Source organism: Nicotiana attenuata, unplaced genomic scaffold (assembly GCF_001879085.1).
Source record: "Nicotiana attenuata strain UT unplaced genomic scaffold, NIATTr2, whole genome shotgun sequence".
Taxonomy (NCBI): Eukaryota; Viridiplantae; Streptophyta; class Magnoliopsida; order Solanales; family Solanaceae; genus Nicotiana; species Nicotiana attenuata.
The window spans coordinates 74,834-101,456 of record NW_017671070.1 but is presented as its reverse complement, the minus strand read 5'-3'; the positions used below and the strand labels follow the sequence as shown (position 1 = coordinate 101,456).

General features: G+C 39.5%; 1 protein-coding gene across 1 annotated transcript; it reads left to right on the top strand.

Moving 5' to 3' along the window:
• The first annotated feature begins 6,249 nt into the window (after positions 1-6,249).
• Positions 6,250-7,943, top strand: LOC109205665 (A-kinase anchor protein 9-like). Its single transcript, XM_019368401.1, has 5 exons — positions 6,250-6,383; positions 6,461-6,681; positions 6,723-6,819; positions 7,190-7,523; positions 7,605-7,943. Exons 1-5 carry the CDS (start codon positions 6,250-6,252, stop codon positions 7,941-7,943), a joined length of 1,125 nt encoding a protein of 374 aa, XP_019223946.1.
• The last annotated feature ends 18,680 nt before the right edge of the window (positions 7,944-26,623 follow it).

Here is a 26,623-nt window from a genome sequence, read left to right as displayed (position 1 = left end):
CTTGCTAAAAAGCCTTGCTATTTGCTCCCAATTCACGTTTAACTTCTGCGTTTTTGTGCAACCAATTTAATATGAGAACATCCTGCAATTTATAGAGTTAGTAGATGAAGAAATAACTAGAGTTCTGATGCAACTCTTCCTTGGTGGAAGTGTTGTAGTTGATTTCAACTTCTAACTCCTTCCCTATCTTGGATAGTGTTCTCTTTGATTAAGGAGTCCTTCTCCTTATCAATTATGCAACCTTTTTGATCAGGAGATATTAAATACACTAAGTTAAGCTTATCTCCTTCACGTGCATCCCACCTGCTTGAATCTGCCCGTTTTTGTGAACCTGAGGGACGGACCACTGGATGGACCTGGTTCATGTCTGAGTTCCTTTGTCAGTCTTCAAAACTAACCTTTACTTGGGCCAACATGTGCCATTGGGGGAGGAAGTGGACAATGCTGCCATGGATGAGGTTTGATCTAGCCCAAACTCACACCAAGATTATAGGTAGTGAGGCGGTCGAAGCAATAATAAATCCCAACACAGGTCGGGTTCGAATGCACAGTGATAGGTTACATGTACTTCCACTATAAGTACTTTACTTAATGTTTTGATGATCTAACAAACTTACTATCCAGAACCAGATAAGGAACCTGTTACACATCCACAAGACCTCAAGTTCACAAGACTCCAGGTTGTGACTCAGCGTGGAATATGATTCAACTCCTCAGAGTGGAAGGAACAGCTGAGGGATCAGGTCCCTATCAGTTCCCGAGGAGACTGTATGATGTCAACTTTGCAGCTGGAAAGTTGTTGTCTGCACACGCAACTGTGCCGAACAGTGCTGCAGTCAACTTTCCAGAGAAGACTTCTTACCTACCTTGATTGCATCATTCCTAGTGAGGTCACACATGTATATATGCATTCAAAGGAGGTAAAACATAATCATTTGAACTCTTAGAAATCTTACACAAGCTCACACACGTGACCATTTTGCGAGCAAGTTTCAAGTGCCTCAAGAACAAAGAACAAAGAAACTACGGACCAGTTCCCACATCGAGTTATTGTGTGTCCTTAGTTGAGTTGTAACTTTGTAATAGCTCTTCAAATTGTAATTCCTATCCAACTAATTTAGAAGCACTTTATAGGAACATCTTTGTAAACCTTAAACCTGCGTGTTTAAGTCTTGGCTAGAGTTAGTCAAGTTTCAAAGTCTTTGTAATAGAGTTATTGCAAAGTGGCTTGTAATAGGTGTATTACAAGTTAGTGAGGGATTAAGAATTTAATTCCTAAGTTGCATAGGTTGTAATCTGAAAGTTGCTCAGTAGTGAAGTTGAAAACATACAAGGGTAGGTCGTGGTATTTAATCCCGTTGTGCTAGGAATTTTCCATGTAAAATTCCCCCAGTCATTTAACTTCTGTTCTCTGTGTGTGTGTGTAATTGTCGGACCTGATAGAGATCCTGATTCTCTATAGAAGTTGGTGGACCCATATATTCTATTAATTGGTATCAGAGCAGGTTCTTTCTATCAGGTTAACACCTAGAAAGGATCCTCATGGCTGCTCCTCCAAACTTCGAAGAAGGCCAGTCCACGTACAGAACTCCTAGGTTCAATGGTCAATACAATGGGTGGTGGAAACTAGGATGCATGACTTAATCATGGCTGAAGACTCTGAGTTATAGGATGTAAGATGTGATGGACCTTTTGTCCCTACAAAGAACCTTGGTGATCCACCTGTAGCCATTCCCAAGACAAGGAAAGAATTCAATGACGCTAATAGAAAGGCCATTGAAAAGAATTTTTGAGCAAAGAAAATTCTTGTGTGTGGTATTGGTCCTGATGAATATAACATGTATCAGCTTGTCAGTCAGCAAAAGAGATCTGGGAGGCTCTTCAGATAGCTCATGAGGGAACAACTCAGGTGAAGAAATCCAAGATTGATATGCTCACAACAGAATATGAGCTCTTCAAAATGAAGGATGATGAATCCATCCAAGATATGCATACTCGATTCACCTCCATCATCAATGAGCTTCACTCTCTTGGTGAAAGTATTCCAAGAAACAAGCTTTCCAGAAAAATCCTTAGTGTACTGCCCAGTTCTTGGGAAAGCAAAGTTAACGCCATTACAGAGTCTAAGGACATTCAGACACTGACCATGGATGAACTTGTTGGAAACTTGAAACCTATGAAATGAAGAAGAAGGACAATGAAAGAAGAGAGCCCAAGAAAGAGAAGAACCTAGTCCTCAAGATGGACAACAATGACTCAAGTGGCGAAGACGGGGACATGGCTTACTTGACAAAAAGGTTCCAGAAGATGGTTCACAGGAATTGAGGCATTCCAAAAAGAGGTAGCTCTAGCAAGCCCATAAATTATGACCTATGTCATAAATGTGGCAAGCCAAGACACTTGATCAAGGATTGACCCCCTCCTAAAGCAAGATCAGTATAATAACAACTTTGACAAAGCAGCAAAGAGGAACCAGGTTCTGACAAATGTTTCAAGCGAAAGAATGATGCTGACAACGTTGTAAAGCAAGCTCTTGCTGCATGAGGAGACTCCTCCAGCGAATCTGAAGAAAAAGACGACCATGGTGGCAGTTCAATGATGGCTGTAGAAAATGAAACAACTGAGTGTGATTCAATCTTTGCTCTAATGGCTCAATCTGATGACGATAAAGATGACGATGACGATGAGGTAAACTTTCTGGATGTTCAGAGAAATCTGAAATCTTACTCTCCTAAAAAGCTTATGTCATTATAAAATTTTCTAATTGATGCTTACCATATTCTTATCAATGATAAAGATGCTTTAACTATGAACTAGGGGAAGCTAAACAAACCAGAGATGACTTATTAGTCGTTGTAGTTGATTTGACAGAAACAATAGAGAACATGAAAAGAGAAAAGATTGCCTTAGAAGAGAAAATTGCTAATATAGAAGATGAATGAGATTATTTAATGGTGGTTGTGGTATACTTAAAAGAAACCATTGAGTGTGCAAGTAAAGAAAAGGAAACCTTGACTGAGAGAGTTACTATCATTGAGCAAGAAAGAGATGACCTAGTAGTGGTGGTAGTAGATTTTAAATAAAAAATTGAGGATGTTAAAACTGCAAATAGGCCTGGAAACTCTGAAAAGGGAAAGGAAGTTGAAAGTGAAGCACACATTAAGCTTAAAAATGAGTTAAACTTGGTAAAAACTAGTCTGTGTGCTGAACTTGAGAAAAACAAACTGCTTCAGGAAGAGCTAGGGAAAGTAAAGAGTGATCTTAAGAAATCTCTTAAGTGGACCTGGTCCTCAGATGCTATCACTACCATGTACACCAGCTCTGGGGGAAACAGGTAGGGGATTGGGTTTCAAAGGGAAAAGATTCCCTACAACCCTCATAGCAAGTATGTTACTGTACCCGACAAATCGCAATGTACCCACTGTGGCAACAATGGGAACCTTAAGGAAAATTGCATGACCAGGGTTCAGTCTCATTAGAGAAATAAAGTCTTTGTTGAGAGAGCAACTACTGCAAGAGGACCTGGGCCGTCAAATAGAAAACCATCGAATAGGAAACGCATTTTGCCTGCTTGGACTAAGAGAGCACTCATTCATCCTTTTTCTCTTAACAAGGGACCCAAACTTGTTTGGGTTCCTAAATCTAACCCATGATTTCCTTGTGTTGGGAGCAATAAAGGAAAGCATCCAATAATGACACATGAACAGTAGCTGCTCAAAGGACAGGACTGGAAATTCAATTAATCTTCCTTCACTAAAAAGCCCTGCAAGGAGAGAGTGTACTCTTTTTAAAAATTGTTAAAAAGGGGTACGCTCTAGGAGTTGGAAAATTTGTGCCAAAGGAAATAAGGTGGAATGCTCCAGGATATTCATAATCTCAAAGCCTGGGACTGGTGAGGTGTTGTTGTAGCCAAAAGACACAAGTGTACATTGTTGCTGTGATTAAGCCTCTGCAGAGTGGAGACATAAGTTGGTTGGAATCTGTTGAAAACAATACTGAATCATGGGATAAAAGTCTGGAGCATGCACGTTGTCTATCTCTAAACAAACTGGATATGAAGAATCTAGTTCATGGTCTGATCAAGTTAAGGAACAAGTATCATGAAGTGTGCTCTGTCTGTGCAAAAGAAAAACATGTCAGATCTTCATTCAAGCCAAAAAATGGGTAGACAGCACTTTAGAACTAAGGATGAGATCTTTTAAGAAACTACGATTTTTGTCAAGAAAGATCCAGGTACCAATAGAAATAAACGTGTCTTGCATCATACTAAATCATGGAACAAGTTTGGACAACGCCATAAGTGGATGAATGCTATGTTAAAAGAAGAACTACTCAACCACTTAGCTCAAAGAACACCACCTCAGATAGAGTTGTTGAAGAGAAGAAGGACTCTTGAAAATTTGGGCATGGTCAATATTAATTGATGAAGGGTTAGCAAACATCTTGACCAAAGCTGCTGACTCAAGTGAGGATATCTGGGTATAACTGTCATGTTCTCAACAATGGGAAGGGTCAGCCTTGAAAATATGATGGTAGAAAAGATGGAGGAATCCTTCTGACATACTCATCTCAAAAGAGAACAGAAATATTGATCAAGGTAGAGAACACCCATTAATTCTAGCTAGGAACCAGGTCCCTCATCTACAACAACAGAAGCTGAAAAACAAGCTGTTGGAAAGAAGGCTTTTTCATAGAGACATCACTGAATAACTCCTGTATCTCACTGCAAGTAGACTGGACATCAGGGTTAGAGTTGAGTTCTGTGTAGGGTCTCTGTCAAATCCAAGGTATTCTCATCTGAAGGATGGTGTAAGTATGTTGAGGTATCCTAGTAGAACACAGAACCTAGTTCTCTACTGTCCTCCAAGTAAATAGATAGGAAAAGCTCTCCTGAATTGGGACAGGGAGAGAAAGTCTCTGAGTTCCTATCTTGTCTCATAAGGCTCAAGGAAGCAAAATTCAAGGGCACTCTCGATAGCTGAAGAAAAATATGTATAGTCATCATCCTGTTGTGGTCAAGTACTATGGACTAAGCAACAAAGTTCTATGGACCAAGCAAAAAATTGGAAGAACTTGAGTCCAACTCAAGAGGGCCAAAATACAGTGATTGCTGAAGAACATGTTGCAGACATCTTCATCAAAAGCCCTGGGAAGAAAGCATTCTGAGAAAGATCGCCTTGCACTGGGGGATGATGAAACACAACTGAGAACCTGGTTCCTCATTATTGGTTATGAAAGTCATAGTCAGGTAAAAGCTAGCTAAAGTGTTTTCTGGCTAAGTCTAACTTACCTCTATACCGTTACAGGTAGACACGCATGATGACTACAGAAGCAGATGTTGCAGTTCATGATGAATAAGGGGATAAAACTCACTTACCAGACCTATCAGGGAACCTAGTTCTCTAACACAGGTTAGTGGTTTCTTTGTTCTTTCATACACAATTTAAAATGAACAAAAAACAATGCCACATCATAATCATCAACGTGACAGTCTCTTTAAAGTCGTGTCTTTTCATCCAATACGTCATAGCTCAAACGTCACTCCTTTCTCTAATCGATACATCTCCAAAGCAAAAAGGGTGCCACCGTTTCAGAACGGGTCCCTCATCATAATTAAACTAACATCACAGCCCTTTCTCTTCCAAACACAAAAATCCATGTTTGTCTTCTCTCTTCTCACATCCACAGTCCCTCGAGAATAATATCATCATGTCTGAAAATCAAGCAACCATTAGTATGCCTGATAACACTCTAATTGAGTCCTCACCGGTGAGAAATTCAGAGGTAAACCTCTCTCCAAACCCTAAAAAAGATTCTCCTCCACACTCTACTCCCATTCCTACCCTCTCCGAGTCCACTCCTCCTCCAAGAAAGTCTGAAGATGTCTGTCCTCCTCCAGTCTCACTAGACAAATAAGGTCATCAGGGTGAACAAGGGAACCTCGTTCAGGAAGCGTCCACTCTATCCATGGCTGATCACTTGAGTGAAGAACCGATGACTAATAATTAAGAGTCTGAGATCTCCTGGACAAGTGATGAGTCTGGAGGCATCACTCACCATGGAACCACAAGAAAAGGAAGAAATAGAGAATAATTTGTCCATTGCATCAGAATGGGTCATTATACAAAAGTGTGCAAGAGGGTCTGAGCCACAGGGGAAGGAACAGAAGAAGAGGGAGCAATTGTGCCTTTTTAACAACCGGCACAAGATGATACTACTAGGGCTCCAAATAATGAACCTGATCCCTACATGGAGAATCCAGGTCAGGAGTCATCTGACCAGGTTAATGTTGATCCTGCTCCCTCTCCCCACTTTGTTGCTGAGCCCTTGAATATGGTGGTGCCTGAGACAAATCCTGATAGTGAAGAAGACGCAAATGATTGGTTTATTCTAGTTTCATCAAGGCTAGGACTAAGCCAGTGGTAACTTCAGAGCCACCTCATAAGTCACCCACTACTAGGTTACAGCAAAAAGAGGCTCTAGAGTTTGCCCTCAAGAAGAATAAAAGAAGGAGAAGGTTGGTCAAAGATGGAAAAGTGGTACAAGCAGAGGAGGTTCCTGTAGTGAATGTGGATGAGGAAACCAAAGAGGAACCTAGTTCCCTATCGCGAAAGTCTTCAAGGAAGAAGCACTCTCTTTCCGAAAAGCACACCTCTAAGGGTGCTGAGAGTTCTTCCAAGAGTGATGTTTCTGGTTCAATTAAAACGTTGGCAAAAGTTTAGGTCACAAGACAGTGAGGGAGTCTGGTGACAAGTCTGATGAGGAAGAAGTGGAGAAATCTAGTGAACATAGACAGAACAAGTCAGTGGAAAAGCACAAGTCTGTTGGGAGTTAGTGAAAAGAAAAAGGGATGATGATGATGATGATGATACAAAACCTAGTTCCATAAAGAAAGGAAAAGTGAGTGAAACTCTAAGGTCTGAGAAAAGGAAGCTGGGGAATCAGAAAGTGCTGTGGGGCCGCACATTTGCCTCTGACATTCTAGAGAGTGCTGGGATGAGACAATTAGTGGCTATGTGTGATGCTCAACAATGGACCAATTTGTTTACAAGTGAGGCTCCTATAGTGTATGAGGACGAGGTGCGGAGTTTTTACACCAGCCTCTTCACAGTCGATGGTGATCAAATCTGTGTGTTAGTAAATGGGGTGGACATAGTGTTGGACTCTACTTTATTGGGGTCAATTCTAGGTGTTCCTACCGAAGGAGTGTCATCTGCTCGGGTTCTTGTACACCAAACTTCAGAAATGCCATTGTCAAGGACAAGGCAGCACAGCATGGGGAACAGGTGCATAAGAAGACACTCCTTCCAGTTTATCAGCTGCTCTTTGAGATGGTCAACAAAGTATTGCTTCCCTGCGCTGAAAGAAGGTTCGTTGCATCCAAAGCTGACCTATTCCTTATGGAAACTTTGGACAATTTCTCCTCCATCAATTTGCCTGCCGTAATGATTGAGCATTTGCAGAAGGTAGAGAACCTCAAAAACAGGAATCCTGGTATGCCCTATAGGTTCCTTCTCACAAAGGTCTTTGAGTTTTTCAAAGTACCTCTGGTCAGGCCAAAGTGGGCATAAAAGCAATCTTTTTCAAAAACTACTCTGGAGGAGTGTGAATGTGTTGACAAAGTCGGAGGAATTGGAAGCACTTCCACAATCTCTCAACTGATAAATGCTCAGAATAGTGCCACAGAGGAGATCCGAAAGTTAAAGGCTAGGAATACGATTCTTGAGAATCAGCTCAGTCAGTTGCAAGAGGTACCTGGTTCCAGTGGTTCTCACAGCGCAGAGGTCGCACGTCTAACAAAGGAGAATGCCGAACTAAGGAAACAGGTGGAGGACCTGAAAGAAAGACTACTCAATGAGCAACTATCCGCGAACGCTCGCATGGATCTTGTCCTCCAAACTCTTGCTTCCTCTTCCAAGCCCCCTTCCTCTAGTGTCCCTTAAAGAATATGCCCTTAGTGTCAGTTTCCAGTGTCTATGTTTTTCAGTTGTTGTTGGTGATGTTTTGTTATTCCTAGTTTTTGTTTTTGTTTGTTTTAGACTGTAGATGTAAAACAATGTCTCTGCTCTTGCCTGTAATAGTCCAATTCTGGTTAATGCAAGTAATTTCTCTTTTGCTATCTATGTTGCTGCTCTTTTACTTCTGTCTCCTATCATGTTGTGAGCACATAAGTGGCATGAGTTTACTATGCTAGGCTTCTTTATGCTGCTAACCTGCTCTGTCCTTTTTATGATGCCAAAAGGGGGAAGAGAAGAACTTTATTGAATAAACCAAAAGTTCACGTACTGACAAAGGGTGGATGAATGTTCAGGTACTCACAAAGGATGGATGAATGTTTCAGGGGGAACCTAAGAAAGGGTGAAGAGAAGAACTTAATTGAATATCAATCTTGATGACACTGACAAAGGGTGAATGCATAGTTTTAGGGGGAACTTAAGGCTCTTCCGGTTCACAATCTGGTTCTTTTGTGGCTCAATCTAGGATTTTCAATTATGAGTTTGTCATGATCAAAAAGGGGGAAATTGATAGGTTACATGTACTTCCATTATAAGTACTTTATTTTATGTTTTGATGATCTAACAAACTTACTATCTAGAACCAGATAAGGAACCTGTTACACATTCATAAGACCTCAAGTTAACAAGACTCCAGGTTGTGACTCAACGTGGAATATGATTCAACTCCTCAGAGTGGAAGGAACAACTGAGCGACCAGGTCCCTACCAGTTCCCGAGGAGACTTTACGAAGTCAACTCTGCGGCTGGAAAGTTGCTGCCTGCACACGCCACTGTGCAGAACAGTGCTGCTGTCAACTTTCTAGAGAAGACTTCTTACCTACCTTGATTGCATCATTCCTAGTGATGTCACACATGTATATATGCATTCAAAGGAGGTAAAACATAATCACTTGAACTCTTAGAAATCTTACACAAGCTCACGCACGTGACCATTTAGCGAGCAAGTTTAAAGTGCCTCAAGAACAAAGAACAAAGCAACTACGGACCAGTTCCCACATCGAGTTATTGTGTGTCCTTAGTTGAGTTGTAACTTTGTAATAGCTCTTCAAATTGTAATTTCTATCCAGCTTATTTAGAAGAATTTTATAGGAACATCTTTGTAAACCTTAAACCTGCGTGTCTAAGTCTTGGCTAGAGTTAGTCAAGTTTCAATATCTTTGTAATAGAGCTATTGCAAAGTGGCTTGTAATTATGTGTATTGCAAGTTAATAAAGGATTAAGAGTTTAATTCCTAGGTTGCGTAGGTTGTAATCTGAAAGTTGCTCAGTAGTGAAGTTTAAATCCTACAAGGCTAGGTCGTGGTTTTTAATCCCGTTGAGCTGGTAATTTTTCGTATAAAATTCCTTCTGTCATTTAACTTCTGTTCTCTGTGTGTATGTAACTATCAAACCTGATACAGAACCTGGTTCTCTATAAAAGTTGGTGGACCCATATATTCTATCACACACAGAGTTAGAATTTGGATTAGGTATATAACTAGAGTAAATGTATGGTGTGCCTTAGATTGCACTTCCACATACTCATTGGTTGTTTCTATTTCTTCTTTTAGCTACTGATTGCAATTAATAAACTAGAAGACAATGTTTTTGGTTTTGGGTGTTTTTCAGATGGTAAAGGATCTAGGGTTGGGACTTCCACCTAGGTGGCTACCTAACGGGTTGTAAAATATAGGGCAAATTTGATTTATCTGGATCGTAATATAGCAATCACACGTAATTACTCACTTTATACCTCTCGGTAGTTTGAGTGATTTTGCCCAATTTGGCTTTCCCAAGCCCAAATGGGTATTGCACGAAAGCACAAGTTGGGTCTCACTCTCTCTAGATTTGACCCTTTAATTGGGGCTATCAATTTCCTGAGTTCACCCCAATTCCTTGTTAGCCAAGTTTTCTTAAACCTAGTCTCTCTTTCTCAGGCAAAGACTAGGTCGATTAGGCACAAAACAATGTTTGCAACCATTAATTCTAGAATTTTAAGCATAAACAAGGCTAAATATCACTAACCCAATCATAAACAAGCCCTAAAATTAAATACCCATTAAGCACCCACCCTAGGATTGAGCCACAACCTTAGCTAAAGATTTAGCTACTCATGAAAAATATAGAAATACAAGAAAAAATTAAGATAGAATGCATAATAATTGATTAAACAAAGAAAATCTAATGTTAAGAAGTCAAACTAGTACAAAATTACTCAAAAAAGTAAAGAAAACCGCTCTGGTGCACCTCTGCAAACTAAACATAACCTAAAATGACAAAAAGCTCTATTTATACCAAGCTGAAAATATCTAACAAAAATCCTCCTGCGAAGGTTGTGCGGCCGCATAATTTTGGTGCGGTCCACACATTGGGCTCCTGCGGCCGCACAAAAGTGCTGCGGTCCGCAGTCTTGGGAATTTAGGCTTGGCACTTCAGGTTTCTGCGATCTGCATAAAAGTGGGTGCAGCCGCACTTAGGATTATGCGGCCGCACAAAACTGCCGCGGTCTGCACTCCTTTACTTTTCAGCTCTCTGAATCTTCAATCCTGCAGACCGCATAATAATGGATGCGGCCGCACAATTTCAGTGCGGTCCGCACTCCCTGAGTTGGCCAAAAACCACTCTCTGAATCTTCATTCTGCGGCCGCACTAGAATTGTGTGGTCCGCATTGCTACCTCTTTTGCCCTGTTTTGGTTCTTGTTCACTTTAGACTCCTTTATGAGTTGATTTTGACTTCTTTCCTAATATTCCTGCAAGTAAGCACATTTCGTTAGTTTTCGGGAATAACTTTAAGCATTTTTGAGCTAAAATGCAAGTAAAAGAGAGCAAATAAGCGGTCAAAATCCCTACTTATCAAGCTTCCTCTTGAACCTCAAGCTAATAGACGAGGCCGTCCGCCTCACGAGAATGTGCCCGCCCCTCCCCCACCTCCACCAAGAGTGGTATCCCACCGCTGCGGGTTATGCAAGTGCTATAGTCCCGCCCAGCATTAGGGCGGGCAACTTCCAAATCACCAATGTGATGCTTACACTACTTGAGCAACGGGGATTCTTCACCGGGCCTCCGAATCAAAATGCCCACAAGCATCTCAAGGGGTTTGTCGATACTTGTTGGGGAAGCAAGCAAACAAATGTGTCTGAGGACACGCTGAGGTTGAGGCTTTTTCCCTTTCTCTATGGGGGAAAGCATTGGACTGGTTAGAGAGGTTGCCCAATCATTCCATCCACACTTGGGATGATTTGGCAGAAAAGTTCATTTCCAAATTCTTTTCTCCGGGACATATGGCGACGCTTCGGGATGAGATTCTTTCTTTCAAGCAAGAACCCAGTGAGCCATTGCATGAAATTTAGGAAAGATATCGTACCATGGTTAAAGAGTGCCCGAACAATGATATGACTGAGGCCATGATCCAACAAACCTTCTACAGGGGGATCAACACAACTAATCAATGTGGGTTAACCAACTCGCCATGGGGAACTTCATGAACACACCATATGTCGAAGCTTCTGAAATTCTTGATGAGATGGCGGATACCTCTTCGGCATGGAAAAGTAGAGCCAATGTTCCGCAAGGTGACCCTAATGTTATTCACCTACACAAGGAGCTACATAATCATGTGCAAGCTATTGCCGAGTTGACAACTACCATGAACCAATTGTCCAAAGATCAGCTTCAACAAGTTCAAGGGCCGAAAAAAGTGCATGCAATGGAAGGTGTGAATATGATGGTAAACAAAAGACGACAACAAGGTCAGCAAATGCAAAGCCGTCTGGAACAATTTATGCAAGATGATAGTGGTTATGATCAAGGTGATTCATTCAATGAGCAAGACAAAAAAGTGCAATATGTCAAAAATTATCAAGGTCAAAGAAACAATGCTCAAGGACAAAATCAACAACAATGGAGGTCATAGGGGAACCAAGGTAATTGGAACAACCAAAACCACCAAGGAAATTAGATTAATCAAGGCAATTGGGGTGGCAAAAATCAAAGCAATTGGGGAGGAAATAACCAAGGAGGGTGGAACAACAACAACAACTGGGGGTCGGGTTTTCAAAGGCCTCCGATGTTCCAACAACCAAGCAACCCACCTCCCTATCCTTCTCAAGGCCCGAGCTCTTCTTCGAATGAGATGGGTAGAATTGAAAACATGTTTAAACAGATGATGGAGAAGAATGCCGACTCTGATGCTCAATTAGCCTCGCACAACACTTCTATTCAGAATTTGGAGGTCCAATTAGGCCAAATCTCACAAGCTTTGAACACTAGTCCTAAGGAGGCACTACTTAGTGATACGGTGATAAACCCGAAGGGTTGGAATGACGCGGTACATGCTATGGTCGTGACTACTAGAAGTGGAAAAGGTGAAGATGCAACCACCTCAATTCAAAGAAGGATTGTGGATGAAGATGTTATGGTTTAAGAGGATGAAATCCCAAGAAATATGGCTCAAGCTAATGAAGAAGTGAGAATTGATATAGATGGAAGTGTAGAGGAGACACAAGAAGAGGTGAACCTATCTAGGGAACATGTAATTGACATGCCGGAACCGGTAGTGCCCAAGGCTAAGGCACCAATTGTTGATACCCAATTTTTCCCCTATGTATTTTTATACCCAAAATACCTTCAAAATAGCATGTGTATGCATATATAAGCGTGCCCAAGAGTTTTGGTATTTTTTCCCAAATTTTAAAATTTTTAAAATCAATTTATTGTCTATTTTAACAATGCAAAATCCAATAATTATTCCCAAAATTATCGTTTTGGTGAATAATTTATTTCCATCCTCATATTTAAACCAAAATATAATTAAGGTGATTTTTGCATATTTTTATAAATTTATTTGATAGTTTTTTAAGCCAAGTGGCATAAAATTGTAATTATAGCCTACATTACGATTAATAGCGTTTTACAATTATAAATTATTTCCAGTATTTTTAGATTAATGTTTATATGTTATTAATTAGTTAAATGCTTTTAATTTGTTTTTAAAATTATCTTAACTGTTTTATAAAAATTAAAAAGGGAGAAATAGGCTATTTAACACATAGCCCATTATCATTTCAATTTTAGCCCAAAATTAAACCCCAATTCTACCCAATTAAACGACCCAATTGTATTCGTTAACCCGACCCCTTAACCCGTTTTCAGGCCCGTCCGGATTTCCTTTTAATCCTGGCCGTTGATCATTTTGATCAACGACCCTGATTTGCCCTTTCTTTTTTTAATCCCCTAACTCCTCTAACCCTAACTCATTTGCACAAAGACGCCGCCTCTAAACTCCCTTCGTCTTCCAAAACCTCTCTAGCCCTCCGAAACCCTAACCCTATTCCACCGATCCCTGTCTCATTCCCACCGGAATCCATGGCAATACTGGCCATGGGTGGCCTGTGCTCGCTCTCCCTCACCACTAACTTAAGCTATTCGAAGATTGGAGGCCTGACTTCCATGGTCCCCTTTAGATCTGTCTCAGATCTACAAGATCTATGGCCTCTCCGGCCATTTTCCGGCATGTTCAAAGCAATATGAGTCTCTCCGACTCAGGATCCGACTTTCCTCAAGACCTTCTCATCCTAGGGTCTTCTCTGCCATTTTTAAACCTTCTAATGTTCTTTACTCGTCTATTTCTTTCAGATATGTGACGTGTTTGGTCATTAATAGACGTTTTTAGGGTTTTTCCCCAAATTTCCTTTTCAAAATTGTTCAAATCCGATTTTTTAGGTTTCTGGAAAAAGCTTCTGCATGTTTTCTGACTCTTTTGCTCTCTCCTATGTGTGTTTATTCTCGCTTGTTTATTTCTTATTATGTTCAAGATTGTTCTCTTATTTCTTTCCTGATTTTGCAAGATTCTTTTTTGTTCTTTGTTCACATGCTAACTTAGGCCATTGCTCCTCACTCTTATGTTTAAGTTCGTACTTTGATTTTGTTTCACTTCACTAAAGTTTCGTTGATATTCCTGCTCAGCATGTTCTTGCCTACCTTTTGTCTTGAAACTCGTAGTTTCTCTTGCTTATGTTTGTGTATGTCTGCCTCTCTCAACGACTTTGAATGATTTCTCACCCTGATTCTATTTGAAACCCTAAAATTTAGGGGTTTTTCTTTGGGTGGATGGCACTAGGGTTTCACTTTGGAGCCCTAGGTTTCCAGACTCACTGCGAGCCTGGAACTGAATTCGGAATCCTACATGCCTGTGATTCTAAAATTTTTCATTGTTAAGCTTTTCTTTTGTTTGAACGGTATGCTTTATATATGAGGAAAAACTTCCTTTTCCAAAGATTTCACCCAGGATTGATCATGCTAGTGATTCAGCATTGATTTCTTTCGATTGAATCTCTTCACTCTACTGGCTGTTTATTTTGATCCTTTTGTGTAAAAATCCTAGGCTTGTGATGTTTTCCTTAAATACTTGGTCTTGTGTATCTTTTCTGTGATTCTGTACCAACGTTTGAATTATTCTTTCCTTAATTACCAACTATGTACTTGACCCTATTTGTGCACTACATGGTTTCCTTACCTTAATCAAGCCTTAGTAAATAGTTTTTTCCTCCTTATTCCATCTCGATTAGCCGTTTGACCTAGACCCCTTAATTAAAGGAGTCTAGTTGTCTTAATTGATACTAATTGATTGGTTTCTATGTTTGTACACTCTTTGCCTGCCTTACTTGTTTTCAAAAACTGTATAAGGACCTAGTCCTCCCTCTTTCTATCATGAGTCAATTCTCTCATAATCAGAAACACACGAAAATACACCACTCACACACTGAACTCACTTTTCGAGCAATACTGTTTTTCTAATCCTGCTTTACTTGAGATCTTTTGGAACTGCTGTTTGCAATTCGGCTTTTTCAAGGCTACTTTTGCCTACTTATTTTCTTTGAAACTGGTATGTCCTTTGTTTAAATATTCTGCTTCACTCCTATGTGTTTACTTTACAGCTTCAGGCTTTTTGTTTACTTTATTGCTTATATGCTGTAATTTGTGCTTCTTATCTACTTTCTTTGCTTCTGTTTCTGTTATGAATCCTCTACCCCTATTCCCTTCTCTGTGCTGAGTTAAGCTCTTGGCCTGACAGTATCCTAATTACTGTCCAGTCCTTGGCTTGATCCACAATGGATCCGAACTCTCAATGCTTGACTAGCAGGCTGGTCAGGGGTGTGCCAGCATCCCAATTGCTGGGCATGACCACTAGCTTGCCCTGTCTCTCCCTGATTCCCTTCCCCTTTGTGCACTTACACCTATTCCTAGAATCTCAAGTTCTGCCCCTCTCTTATGAGCCTTGCTTTGGGACCTTGAGTTCCCTCTGAACTTGGACATCTGAGAGCTGGCCTTTCCACACTGCACTATGTTCTTGATTCTGAAATGTTTTGGGGTGTAAGCACCGCCCGGAGTCCCTTTGAGACTCTTGGGAACTTTGACACACTCCAAATATGAGAAAGTCTTTTGGAAATCTGATCCTGGAAGTTGGTTTATCTCATACTGTTGGACTTTGAGTCTGAATTAGGCTGATTAGATGTAGCTGTAACCGCTGATGTAATTTTTTTTACTTTCTTTCTGATTCATTCGGTCTGTAATAATTTTGTAATAACTATTGGGATGGATAGTGGAAAAGGATGGGGAATGAATGCATGTAAAGGGTAGAAAACATGCCTATAGGGTCTTTTATAGTTCTGCATTTCTGCACTTAGAAAGCCTGCCTATAGGGTCTTTTATAATTCTGCATTTCTGCACTTAGAAAGCCTGCCTATAGGGTCTTTTTATAATTCTGCATTTCTGCACTTAGAAAGCATGCCTATAGGACTTTTATAATTCTGCATTTTTGCGCTTAGAAAACATGCCTATAGGGTCTTTTATAGTTCTGCATTTCTGCACTTAGAAAGCCTGCCTTATAGGGTCTTTTTTATAATTCTGCATTTCTGCACTTAGAAAGCCTGGGTATAGGACTTTTATAATTCTGCATTTCAGCATCTAGAAAGCATGCCTATAAGTCTTTCTGTACTTCTGCATATATACGCCACTAGGCAAACAACTTTAGGCTTATTAATAATCAATCCATTTAGAGATCATGTCTATAGGACTCTTGCAACTGTTAAAATCGACGACACTTAGAGACCATGCCTATAGGACTAAATTAACTGAATCAGTTTCATTTTGGAATCTAAAATCAGTCTTAAAATCTGCAGATCCCTTTTCTAGAATCAGTAAACTTTTCCTTAAAATCAGTATACTTCTACATTGTTAGATATCCTGCATATAAGTTTCACCTAGGCAAGCCAGTAGGTAATTGATTAACTGTATCAGTTTTGATAACTACATATAGTCAGGGCTAATTCGGACTCCTCATCTGGAAAATATGTGATAACTCAGCCTATCCTACACTTCGCTTAATCAGAGACCTAATCAGTATTTGTAAGTCATGCTAAATAATTTGCCACTTTGAATGAGGAGGCCTACTTGAGCCTTAACTGCTATGTGCTTCCCTTTTAGATGCTATTTGTTATTGCCTGTCGCCTAGCTTTTTATCCTTTTGAAATTCTGAAAAGCCCCAACTCCCTCCCTTTAGGATTAGTAGTCTCACTGCCTCCAAGACTGATAGGATTGGGGCGGGTAATAGCAGACAATAAGTAACGATACCATTCCGCGCTTTAATACCTTAACGGGGTAGGAGGGGTAAATATGGATATGATGACCGGTGCGCTAATATCATGTGCGACCCCTCTTCTGAGGAGTGATTGCTGGATATTGCATTGATGTGATCCATATTAATCATAAACCTAGGACCTCCCTCCCTTTATTTGCTTTCATCTATCTTTGTGAAATTATGCAAGTCTTTTTCAGAAAATTTCTGCCCTCTTTACCTTTCTCAAGTTTTGATTTACTTGCAATATTGTATGTGAAACCTTTCTATTTGAGCTCTTAATTGCCTACTTGATTATGTGAAGTCACAATATGACATGGCCGGGAACCACACTAGTGGATCTTGAGGGGTGCCTAACACCTTCCCCTCGAGATAATTTCTAGCCCTTACCCAAACTCTGGTTCTTCAACTCAAACCCCTTCTTAGTGTCATAATGCACTTAATCATTAGGTGGCGACTCTTCAAACTCTAAAACCCAATTCCCAAAAGGGAACGAGTTGTCCTCCCAAATGTCACAAGCCCGATTTCGCCTTAGAAAAAGGGGGCGTCGACACTTCTGCCGCGTAGTTTTTCTTGAAATGTTAATTGGCTAGCGCCCTTTAATGACCATCTCCAAATTATCATGGTTTGCGGGTTGTCTCCTTTCTCACTATAAGGCCCCATGGAAATTTTTGCTCAAAAACCGGAACTCTCGTAGTGCCAAGTTAGGAATATGTGTGAGAAATTTTTAAGTTCGGACCTTTTGGATTGATCTGTGCATTTAAAAGTTAAGGAATAATATTTTTCCAGAAAAGTGCATTTCTGCCGTCCATTGTGCGGTCGCATAATAGCTATACGGACCGCATAGTCGCCGCAGAGTGAATCAGTATGCTGGTTAGTTTTGATGTCAATTATGCGACCTATTATGCGATCGCATAATCAATATGCGGGCTGCATAGTCATCGCATAATCTCCTTGGAATTTTGCGAGGGGCAGTTCTGCGGTGCATTATGCGACCGCAGAATAGGTATGCGGACCGCATTCTTGTCGCATACCCAGACAGTGTGCTCCAGTTTTGGGGGCCATTCTACGGTCCCTTTTTGCGGGCCGCATGCCAACTATGCGATTGCAGATTGTGTCGGGGCTCCTATTTTCTAACTTTTGAAACCCGACCCCATCCCATTAAAAACACCCCATTAGATCCTTTTATGCTATTTTCTACTGCATTTAGAGTGAGAGCAAGAGTTATAGAAGGAGAAAGTGATCCCTACCAAGCTTCTACTCAATTCTTGCCCCAAATCCTTGAAGAATGTCAAGTGAAATTACTAGGTCTTCATCCTAAGAGGTAAGAACTTGTGCCCTAATCTATGATTTCGAAATTTCTATTAAATTAAGTAATTAACAAGTGGGTTCATGGGTATAAGGATTGATAATATTGTATGCATGAGTGACAATAGTGTATGGGGAGGTTGTGAGTTAAAAAGATAGCAATTGGGGTGTAAGATGATAAAAATCTCTCACAAAAGGGTCCTAAAATTACAATGCACACTTAGTGCTTGATAACATACTCAAATGAGCTAGAATCTAAATCTTGTCTCTAATTTTTGGTTCAACTTGTGATTCTCATAAATAGATCAAAGTTGCTAGGAGTTCCGGAAATATTGTAAGAATTTAAGAAAAAGCTCCATTGAGGTATGTATGGGTAAAACCCCCTCTCTTAGAAATTGAGCTCTGTTGGTGTTTGTGTAAATGCCGTAAGACTAAAGTTGGATCGATGTATTGATTGTTATTTCACATGAATTGGTGTTGCAACCTTATATACATGAAAGGTGTGTCTCAATGTGATCAATGTGCTATTCTTGATAATTTAAAGATGTGCGAAGAATATGAATCATGTATTGAAATGCCTAGACCTCAAATCAAGATTGAAACTGAGATTGTCATGCCAACTATATAAAATCTTATCTATGCTTATAACTTAAATTGCTCTTGTATGTACCTATTATCCTAAATTGCAAAGTTAACATTGAAATTGGAAATGATGTGAAATGTGGCCTAGTGCCAAGTATGATGTGATAATTGTGCCCCCAAGTGCCTTCGAATTGATATATGTGGACTAAAGATTGAGATGATATGATTAATGAAAAAGGGACAACGTCTTGGTATGACGGCCTAGCTGATCGGGCCGTGATCGGACGCCATGCCGCAGACATGGTGGTATTGTGCTGAAATGAATCAGGAAAGTGAGTATGAGATTATGATAGAGATATATGTCTCATATGAGGCAACCTAGCTGATCGGGTCGTGATCAGACTCCGCACAAGAAAGCGGTGGTATTATGAATGCTGATGAATGGTATTAAATGCCCCAACCTAAAGCTATGGAAATTATGTGACAGTTATATGATTCTTTTATTTGATGTTGTGGTGATCGTTTAAAGCTTTTGATTTATACTTGTGATTTCCTTATTCTTGTATGATAGTTCTTTCTAATCAGATGGTGTTTAGTCATACATACTAGTACTATTCCATGGTACTAACGTCTCTTTTGCCGGGGGAGCTACATCTTTCAATGGATGTAGGTGGCTCCATAGCGGACAATGCCGATCGTAGATAGCGGAGCATCCTCCACTCAGCAATCTTGGTGAGCCCCTTTTCTTTCAGGGGTGATGCAGTATGTATTTTATTATAGATTTCCACTTTTGAGGTATAGCCGGGGCCTTATTGCCGGCATTATCATAACTGTCTTTTGTATCTTTCGAGGCTCCGTAGACGTTTGTGTGGGTTATGTACGGGTGTTGGATGGGCCAATGAACTCTGTTGTAATTCTAAACTCTATTTCTTCTAAAGTAAAACTGTATGAAATCTTGAAAACTTAACCATGGTTTAAGGTTTGTGATATAAAATGAACTAACAATGTTGAATGTACGATCTTTCCTATTGACTAAATAAACGAAAGCATGGTTTCCCTTAATCGTATTGAGTTGGGTAGAAAGTGTTCAAAAAGGCTTGCTCAGTAGGGTTCACTCGATTGAGCGCCGGTCGAGCCTCCCGAGGTTGGGGCGTGACACTCACTCTCTCTTTACACTAAATTACATCTAAGACCACCAATCAATGTTGGGTGGTCATCATTTCTCTTGCTATAATAACCTTACGATATAAGAGGGTATATACTTTTTGGACCAATTGGGTTCTTTTGTAGAAATCATCGAAATTTACAAATTAAATAGTAGTTTTTTTTCTCCTTAACATCATGATTCAAGCAACGTGTTTAATGATTGAAATATCTTCTAATAACTAATGTTACCCTTTTTTTAATTTTTATTAAAATTGTCTCGACCCCAATTTCCCTTCGTAGGATATCGTGATGGCACCCAGTCTCTACAACTAGGTAAGCCTAATATTGATAACAATTGAATAGATGTAATTAATAAAATAGTTAAAAACAGTCTGATAAACTCATAAAATTTTGGAAAAATAGAATCTCAACCATACAATCCCCAAGAACTTTAGAACAGAGTCGTAAGCTCTATAGAATAAAACTAAGATACCTAATAGTGTTTGAAAGAAATACATCATGAAGTAAAATAGGGAATATGACTCCGAGGCCTACAGACGCCGAGCAGGCATACCTTGAAGTCTCCGTAATGCAGCTACAAATGATCTTCAACGACTTGCATGGGCAGACGTACCTAGATCTGCACAAAAATGTGCAGAATCGTATTATGAGTACACCACAATGGTACCAGTATGTATCAAGCCTAACCTCAGTAGAGTAGTGACGAGGTCAGGTCAAGATACCTACTAGGATATAAATAAGCAGTATGAAAATGTAATACGGATATATAATGGAAAATGAAGAAATAACTGGTACGAACCAAGATAATAGCATGAACTGATACCGGAAATTTAAGCATGGAAATAGCATAAAAGAAGTAACTAAAGAGGACTACAATGATCATACACGAACAACAACTGCTAGAACAAATAAGAATGAAACAACAAGAAATGTTCCCACCAAAAATCTTTGCAACATGAAATAAACAACAAGAATCACAACGAGGTACCGCCTCATGTATAATAAAATCACAATCGAGGTACCGCCTCGTATAATCGATAATCACAACCAAGGTACCACCTCGTATTCACATTTCTCAATTTCAATCACGATCTTTCCTTATATCGCCGCGTGAGTCTTACAATTGAAATAGTTTTTTGAAAACAGTTTTCCCGAAATAGCTTCACGCACTTTAGCCCAACTTATGACGTTGTGGCTTCACATAGTTCCCTTACAAGCAACACACACATAAGTCCCACCTTATACTTCTGCATGCACATTAAACCCAAGCCTTATATCGCCGCATGCACGTCAATATCACATCACAGTAATAACTCGCACCACAAGTTCCCATATATCACAACTTGCCAATAATCAACAATATATATATTTACACCAGAACGTGTATACGAATAGAAACAACAACAATGAATGTAAACTGTTCAACAAGAAGATGTTTCAACAATAACAGTTTCGTCTCCACGTGATAATGGCTTCACAACTTTAACAATGGTAAACAATGTATAACCACGATGTTAAATAAGAATGACTCACAATGGAATAGACAACGCATAACAATGACTTGAATTAATGGAAATCAACAAGGGAAAAGAATACCATGAACAATAACTCCAAATAATGAAAATCAACAATGAGAGAGACAACTTGAACAATAACTTCAATTAACGATAATCAACAATGAAATAGATAACATGAGCAATAACTTCAAATAATGATAATCAACAATGAAGAGATAACCTGAACAATAACTTCAAATAATGATAATCAACAATGAAGAGGTAACCTGAACAATAACTTCAAATAATGATAATCTACGATGAAAGAGATAACACGTAATAATTAAAGAGGCAACAAGTCCAACTAAAGCATGAGAGCAATTTATCAATTAGAATATAGAACAAGTGTTAACGAAATCATTTAAGGCATGTAAGGATAGACTAGCACAAGTAATAATAGATTGACTATGAGAATTTAGAACATGATATGACGATTAATTTAAGACATGGAAGAAGTTTAAGTAGCCTAAACCGGTCAAATACCACATACAACCCGTACCCACTCGTCACTTGCGTACACGAATTTTATTTTAGCACAATGGACTCAAACAATACTAATCCTAAGAGATAGTCCCCCCACACAAAGTTAGGCAAGATACTTACCTAAACTAGGTCAAATCAACACTCGGAAATAGCTTTTCCCTTAAAATACGCCTCCACATGGCTCAAAGCTAAGCAAAATCGACTTAATATCATCAAAATATGCTAGGGAATTCAATTGCAATATATAAAGCTAAGATCTTTACACTTTTCCCAAAAAGTCAACAAAAGTCAACCCGAGGCCCGCTTGGTCAAAACTTGGGTCCAATGATAGATTCCGACTACCGACGAGCGCAAACAAAACACACAATTAATGCTCACTAGCCAAAGATAGTATACTAAAATTATCGTCTCCACATGAATTGGATTTAAACAATGCTCTAGTAATTTTTGAATTAACTGCTATTCAGGATGATCAAAACTTGATTGAAATGATTACGAACTACGATTAACTTCTAAAGTAAAGCAACTGATAGTTGACTGCAATAAACTAGAGATTAGAAGAATTGGTTTCTTATCAATGTGAGAAATAAGGGTCACGACAGGATGGTGCAAGATATCTATTTGGGATCCATCTCTAGTTTAATTCACTCTAATGTTCTAATGATTCTCACGAACTCACTCGATGATTAGTTCAAACGTGTAGTCATAACTCATCTCTCGATTAAATCTTAACTCTACGAGATGAAATAATATAAGCATTGTGGAAATGTGCAAGCATGCGTTAATGGATTTGTCTTCAGGAAAACGTCTCTCGAATATTCTCCTAACTTGATTTAATCGTCAATTCAACAATCTCTTTCGATTACTTAAGAGAATCACAAAATTAAACCAAATAAAATAATACAAGATAATCACCATAATATTCCTCTTTCGATTAAATAAACTGGTAAACAAAGTTGCAAGACATTTAAAGCTCCATAAACGAATTCAAGCAAAGAATATAGCGTTAAAATTCACAAATATCAATCAAAACACCATATCCATCAAATCCATAGGGAAACCACTCCATAATCATAGAGGAAGTCATCACAAATATAATTAAAGAGCAAGAAAACATCAGTCTAACCTTACAATCCAAACTCCCGTATTGAATTGATGGAAAGATGATGAAATCTTGTGTATTGTATCCTCCAATGCTCTCTCAAAGCTTCCAAAGTCAAAAGTCCTCTAAAAATTGTATTTTTGGTATATTTAAACCATGTGGGAACGGGCCCGAACGAAAATATCCTTTCCAAGTCGAAGTAGGATAAATACTCTGTAAAATTTGCACATGTGCGACGCATGGCGCGCCGCCCCACGTGGTGCGCTTGTGGAGAAGTTCAGAGAGTTGATTTTTACACTCTGCAGGAATTTTGCACTAGCGCCCCGTGCCCCGCGGCGCAAGGGGCGGCGCAGCGCGGTATTGCATTTTTTCTTAGAGTAATTTCCCCCCCCTCACTTTTTGACATCTAGAATTGGCCTCGACCCCCGAACGTGATCCCGTCTTAATTAATTGGGCTTCTACTTAGGCTTCAAGGCTCCAAATCATCCATTTATCTCAGAACTCACTTCTTCACTCGAAATCACGTCCTACACGACATAACACACGTAAATAAGTATAAAGCACTAAAAATTAGGTTAAAATACAACCAAAGTGTAGTAATTAGAGTGTAAAATGTAGCTAAAACACGAGTTCCTAGCCTACCATCAACACACCACACTTAAACCATTGCTCGTCCCCGGCAATCAAACTACACTTCACATAGTGACGACCTTTTCATCAAACAACTTCCCTAACCCATCATGCCAAGAATATTTAAAGCAGACTGAGCACCATATCATAACATCCTAGTCTCAAGACTCGACTCAAAAGCACCATGCATTTTTCACAACCCGCTCACTTACTCTAACACAGAGGTCAAACACTTTACCTTACCTTGACAAGTCATGTGCCCTCACACAAACAATAGAGAGCAGTTCCACATACAATAAAATTCAAGAACAAATAGTAATTCAAGAAAGAAAGAATCCACTCACTCTCAGAATTGAAATTCATGCGCCAAAGAAAACCTACCATAGGCTTGCCCGTAGTGTAATACTCTACTAATTGAGCTCATTCAGCCAATGATCAAAAAGGACTTTATTTAGGTTATAATGTAAGTTGCGGGACGGATACGATACAATATGGATAATAGTGACTACACCTCCCCGAGCACTTTAATACATATACATTAAAATTTCAAACCCCATACTTATGTTTAACCAAACCCCAACCTTCACAATATGATAACATCATGCTCCTAATATCTTTAAGCACAACCGATACGAGAACTACCAGTAGCAATGAATTGAGTTTTTTTTTCTTTTCTATGTTATGTCTTTTTTGAAGCAGACTCACTTTTTTTTTATTTCAATTCCCTACAAGTGGCTCTCACAATTTTTTAAATAGTGCACCTTTCTCCTTTTTCAATAGTCCCACTCACTAATCCGACCATACCTCAACTTAGCTTTTATAAGCTCATAACAAAATCAAGGGCTCAAGAGGTAGAAGGTTCAAATATATAGTTAATTCAAACAAGGATCAGGCTTGCAGTATGGTTTCAAAAGAAGTAGGATTACAAGCTCAAAGGGTCTAACTAGGATAACAATCAGGCGGGTCATAAACATGTAATTGACTCAATAAAGAAATGCCTGTATCACTTCCTAGATTGAACAATACTACTATTTCGCTTTGCAAACATACAGGACAAGTTCTATACATCATCGAACATGTGTAGATATCAACAACAACCTCACACACACATTGACACATAGCTCACTCAAGATCGGATCTATCCCGACTCTCTAGTCAAAGCGGTTAAGCAAAGTCACAATCAACTAATTTAAGGCACTTTTAGACGAGTTAGAACTGAGCCTAGACATCATAACTAAGTCACTCACCGCTCTCAAGGAACAACAAAGTCAAGAAAAGTCATCTCCATTTAATACCATAGTACAAAACTTCTATATTCCTAACATAAAAAAAACTAACTACACCCGATTCAAGCAAAACCCTTGAAAAAGAACCGTGGCACAAATAAAAACCAAGGAAAAATTGTTAAACTACATAAAAAAATAAATTAATCTTTTTTTCTTCGACTTTGATCCCTCAAGAAGACAACCAAGGAAATTCATCGTCGAGAAAAATAAATAAAAAAAATTCCAATCAAAAGAACCAAAAACAAACACAAATGTACATATTTACTTCCCCCACCTCGTACTTTAAATTGTGGCATATCCCTATGACACACAAATAAAAAGCAAGAGGTAAAGGAAACTCACTTGATTCATCTAGTCGGGGTCTGAATCGAAGTCAGGATCTCCTTTGCAGGCCCGACCCAGTGCACACATCCATGCCAAGAGATTATTTTTGGCCTTCTTTGGGTACACCCCACACTTGTCATGCTTACTCTCTCAAGCTCGTTCTTTTAGGGCCCCCCATTGCTCCTTCTATCTTGAAGACCACCATTTCTTCCCCTACTATGAGCATGAGCTACCTTTCCTGAATGTCCAGAATTGCTCTGCCAGTAGCCAAGAAGGGTCTCCTTAGACTCAAAGGGACCTCCCTATTCTCCTCCATGTTCAGCACAATGAAGTTCACAGGGAACACAAATTTGTCCATCAGAACTAGCACATCTTCCACTATTCCTTGAGGTATGATTGTGGTCTAATCCGCCAGCTACAAGGACACATGTATCGACCTGATTTCTTCAATCTCTCCCTCTAATTTCCTGAAAATAGACAAAGGCATAAGATTAATAGAAGCACCCGGATCACACAAAGTTTTTGAACTTAGTACTTCCTAAAGAGCAAGGCATAGTAAAACTCCCAAGATCTCTACACTTTTGAGAAAGCTTATTTTGCAGAATAGCACTACAATGCTTTGTGAGCTTCACTACTGATGTCTCCTCTACTTTCCGCTTGTTGGACAATATCTCCTTTAAGAACTTGGCATATGATGGCATATGTCAAAGCACCTATGTGAAAGGTACAATAACATGCACCTGCTTGAGTACTTCTAGAAAACGCCCAAATGTTTGTCCAGCTTCTCTCTACTTTGCTTATAAGGGAAAGATAAAGCAGGCATATATTTACTCTCTTCGATCTCATCATTACTTCTTTATTTGTCTTTCTTCTTTCTTGTTGGGACTTCGGATTTGTTATTCTTCTTTAGATCATCCTCTTGCTCTGCCCTAACTTTACTCTTACGATGCTCATCACTTTTCTGCTCTGCTTCATTCTTAACTTGATTTTCTTTCAACTCATTCTTCTCTGCTACCAACGAATCTTGCAATACTTTGCCATTCCTTAAAGACACTGCATTTATTATTTCCTTTGGATTCCTTTTGGTATCCATAGGGAGGGTTCCTGGAGACCTCTCAAATAACAGACTATCAATCTGCCCCACTTGCCTCACTAAGTATCGAATAGCCGGACTATGAGATTCAAATCTCTTATCAGTCTTAATAATGAAATCCTTCATTAGATCTTCCATGCTAGACTGATTAGAATGTGGAGGCTGGTATTGCTGCCTCCGCTGATTCTGAAATCCTCGAGCTCCCTGTCTCTAGGGTCTCAGATTATTCTGCTGCCATAAGTTCAGACTACCATTTGGTGAACTGCAAGAAAAGCTTGGGTGCCTCTACCCCATAGAGTTAAAATTATTACTACTCTGGTAGTTGTCTCTGTCAAATCTCCCCACAACATTTACTACTTCAGCTGAAGCTTGACACTCATGCGTAGCGTGTCCCATTCCACAAAAGTCACATGCTGCTTGAGGCTCATTTGTACCATGGCCAATGTCAACTTTCTTATTTC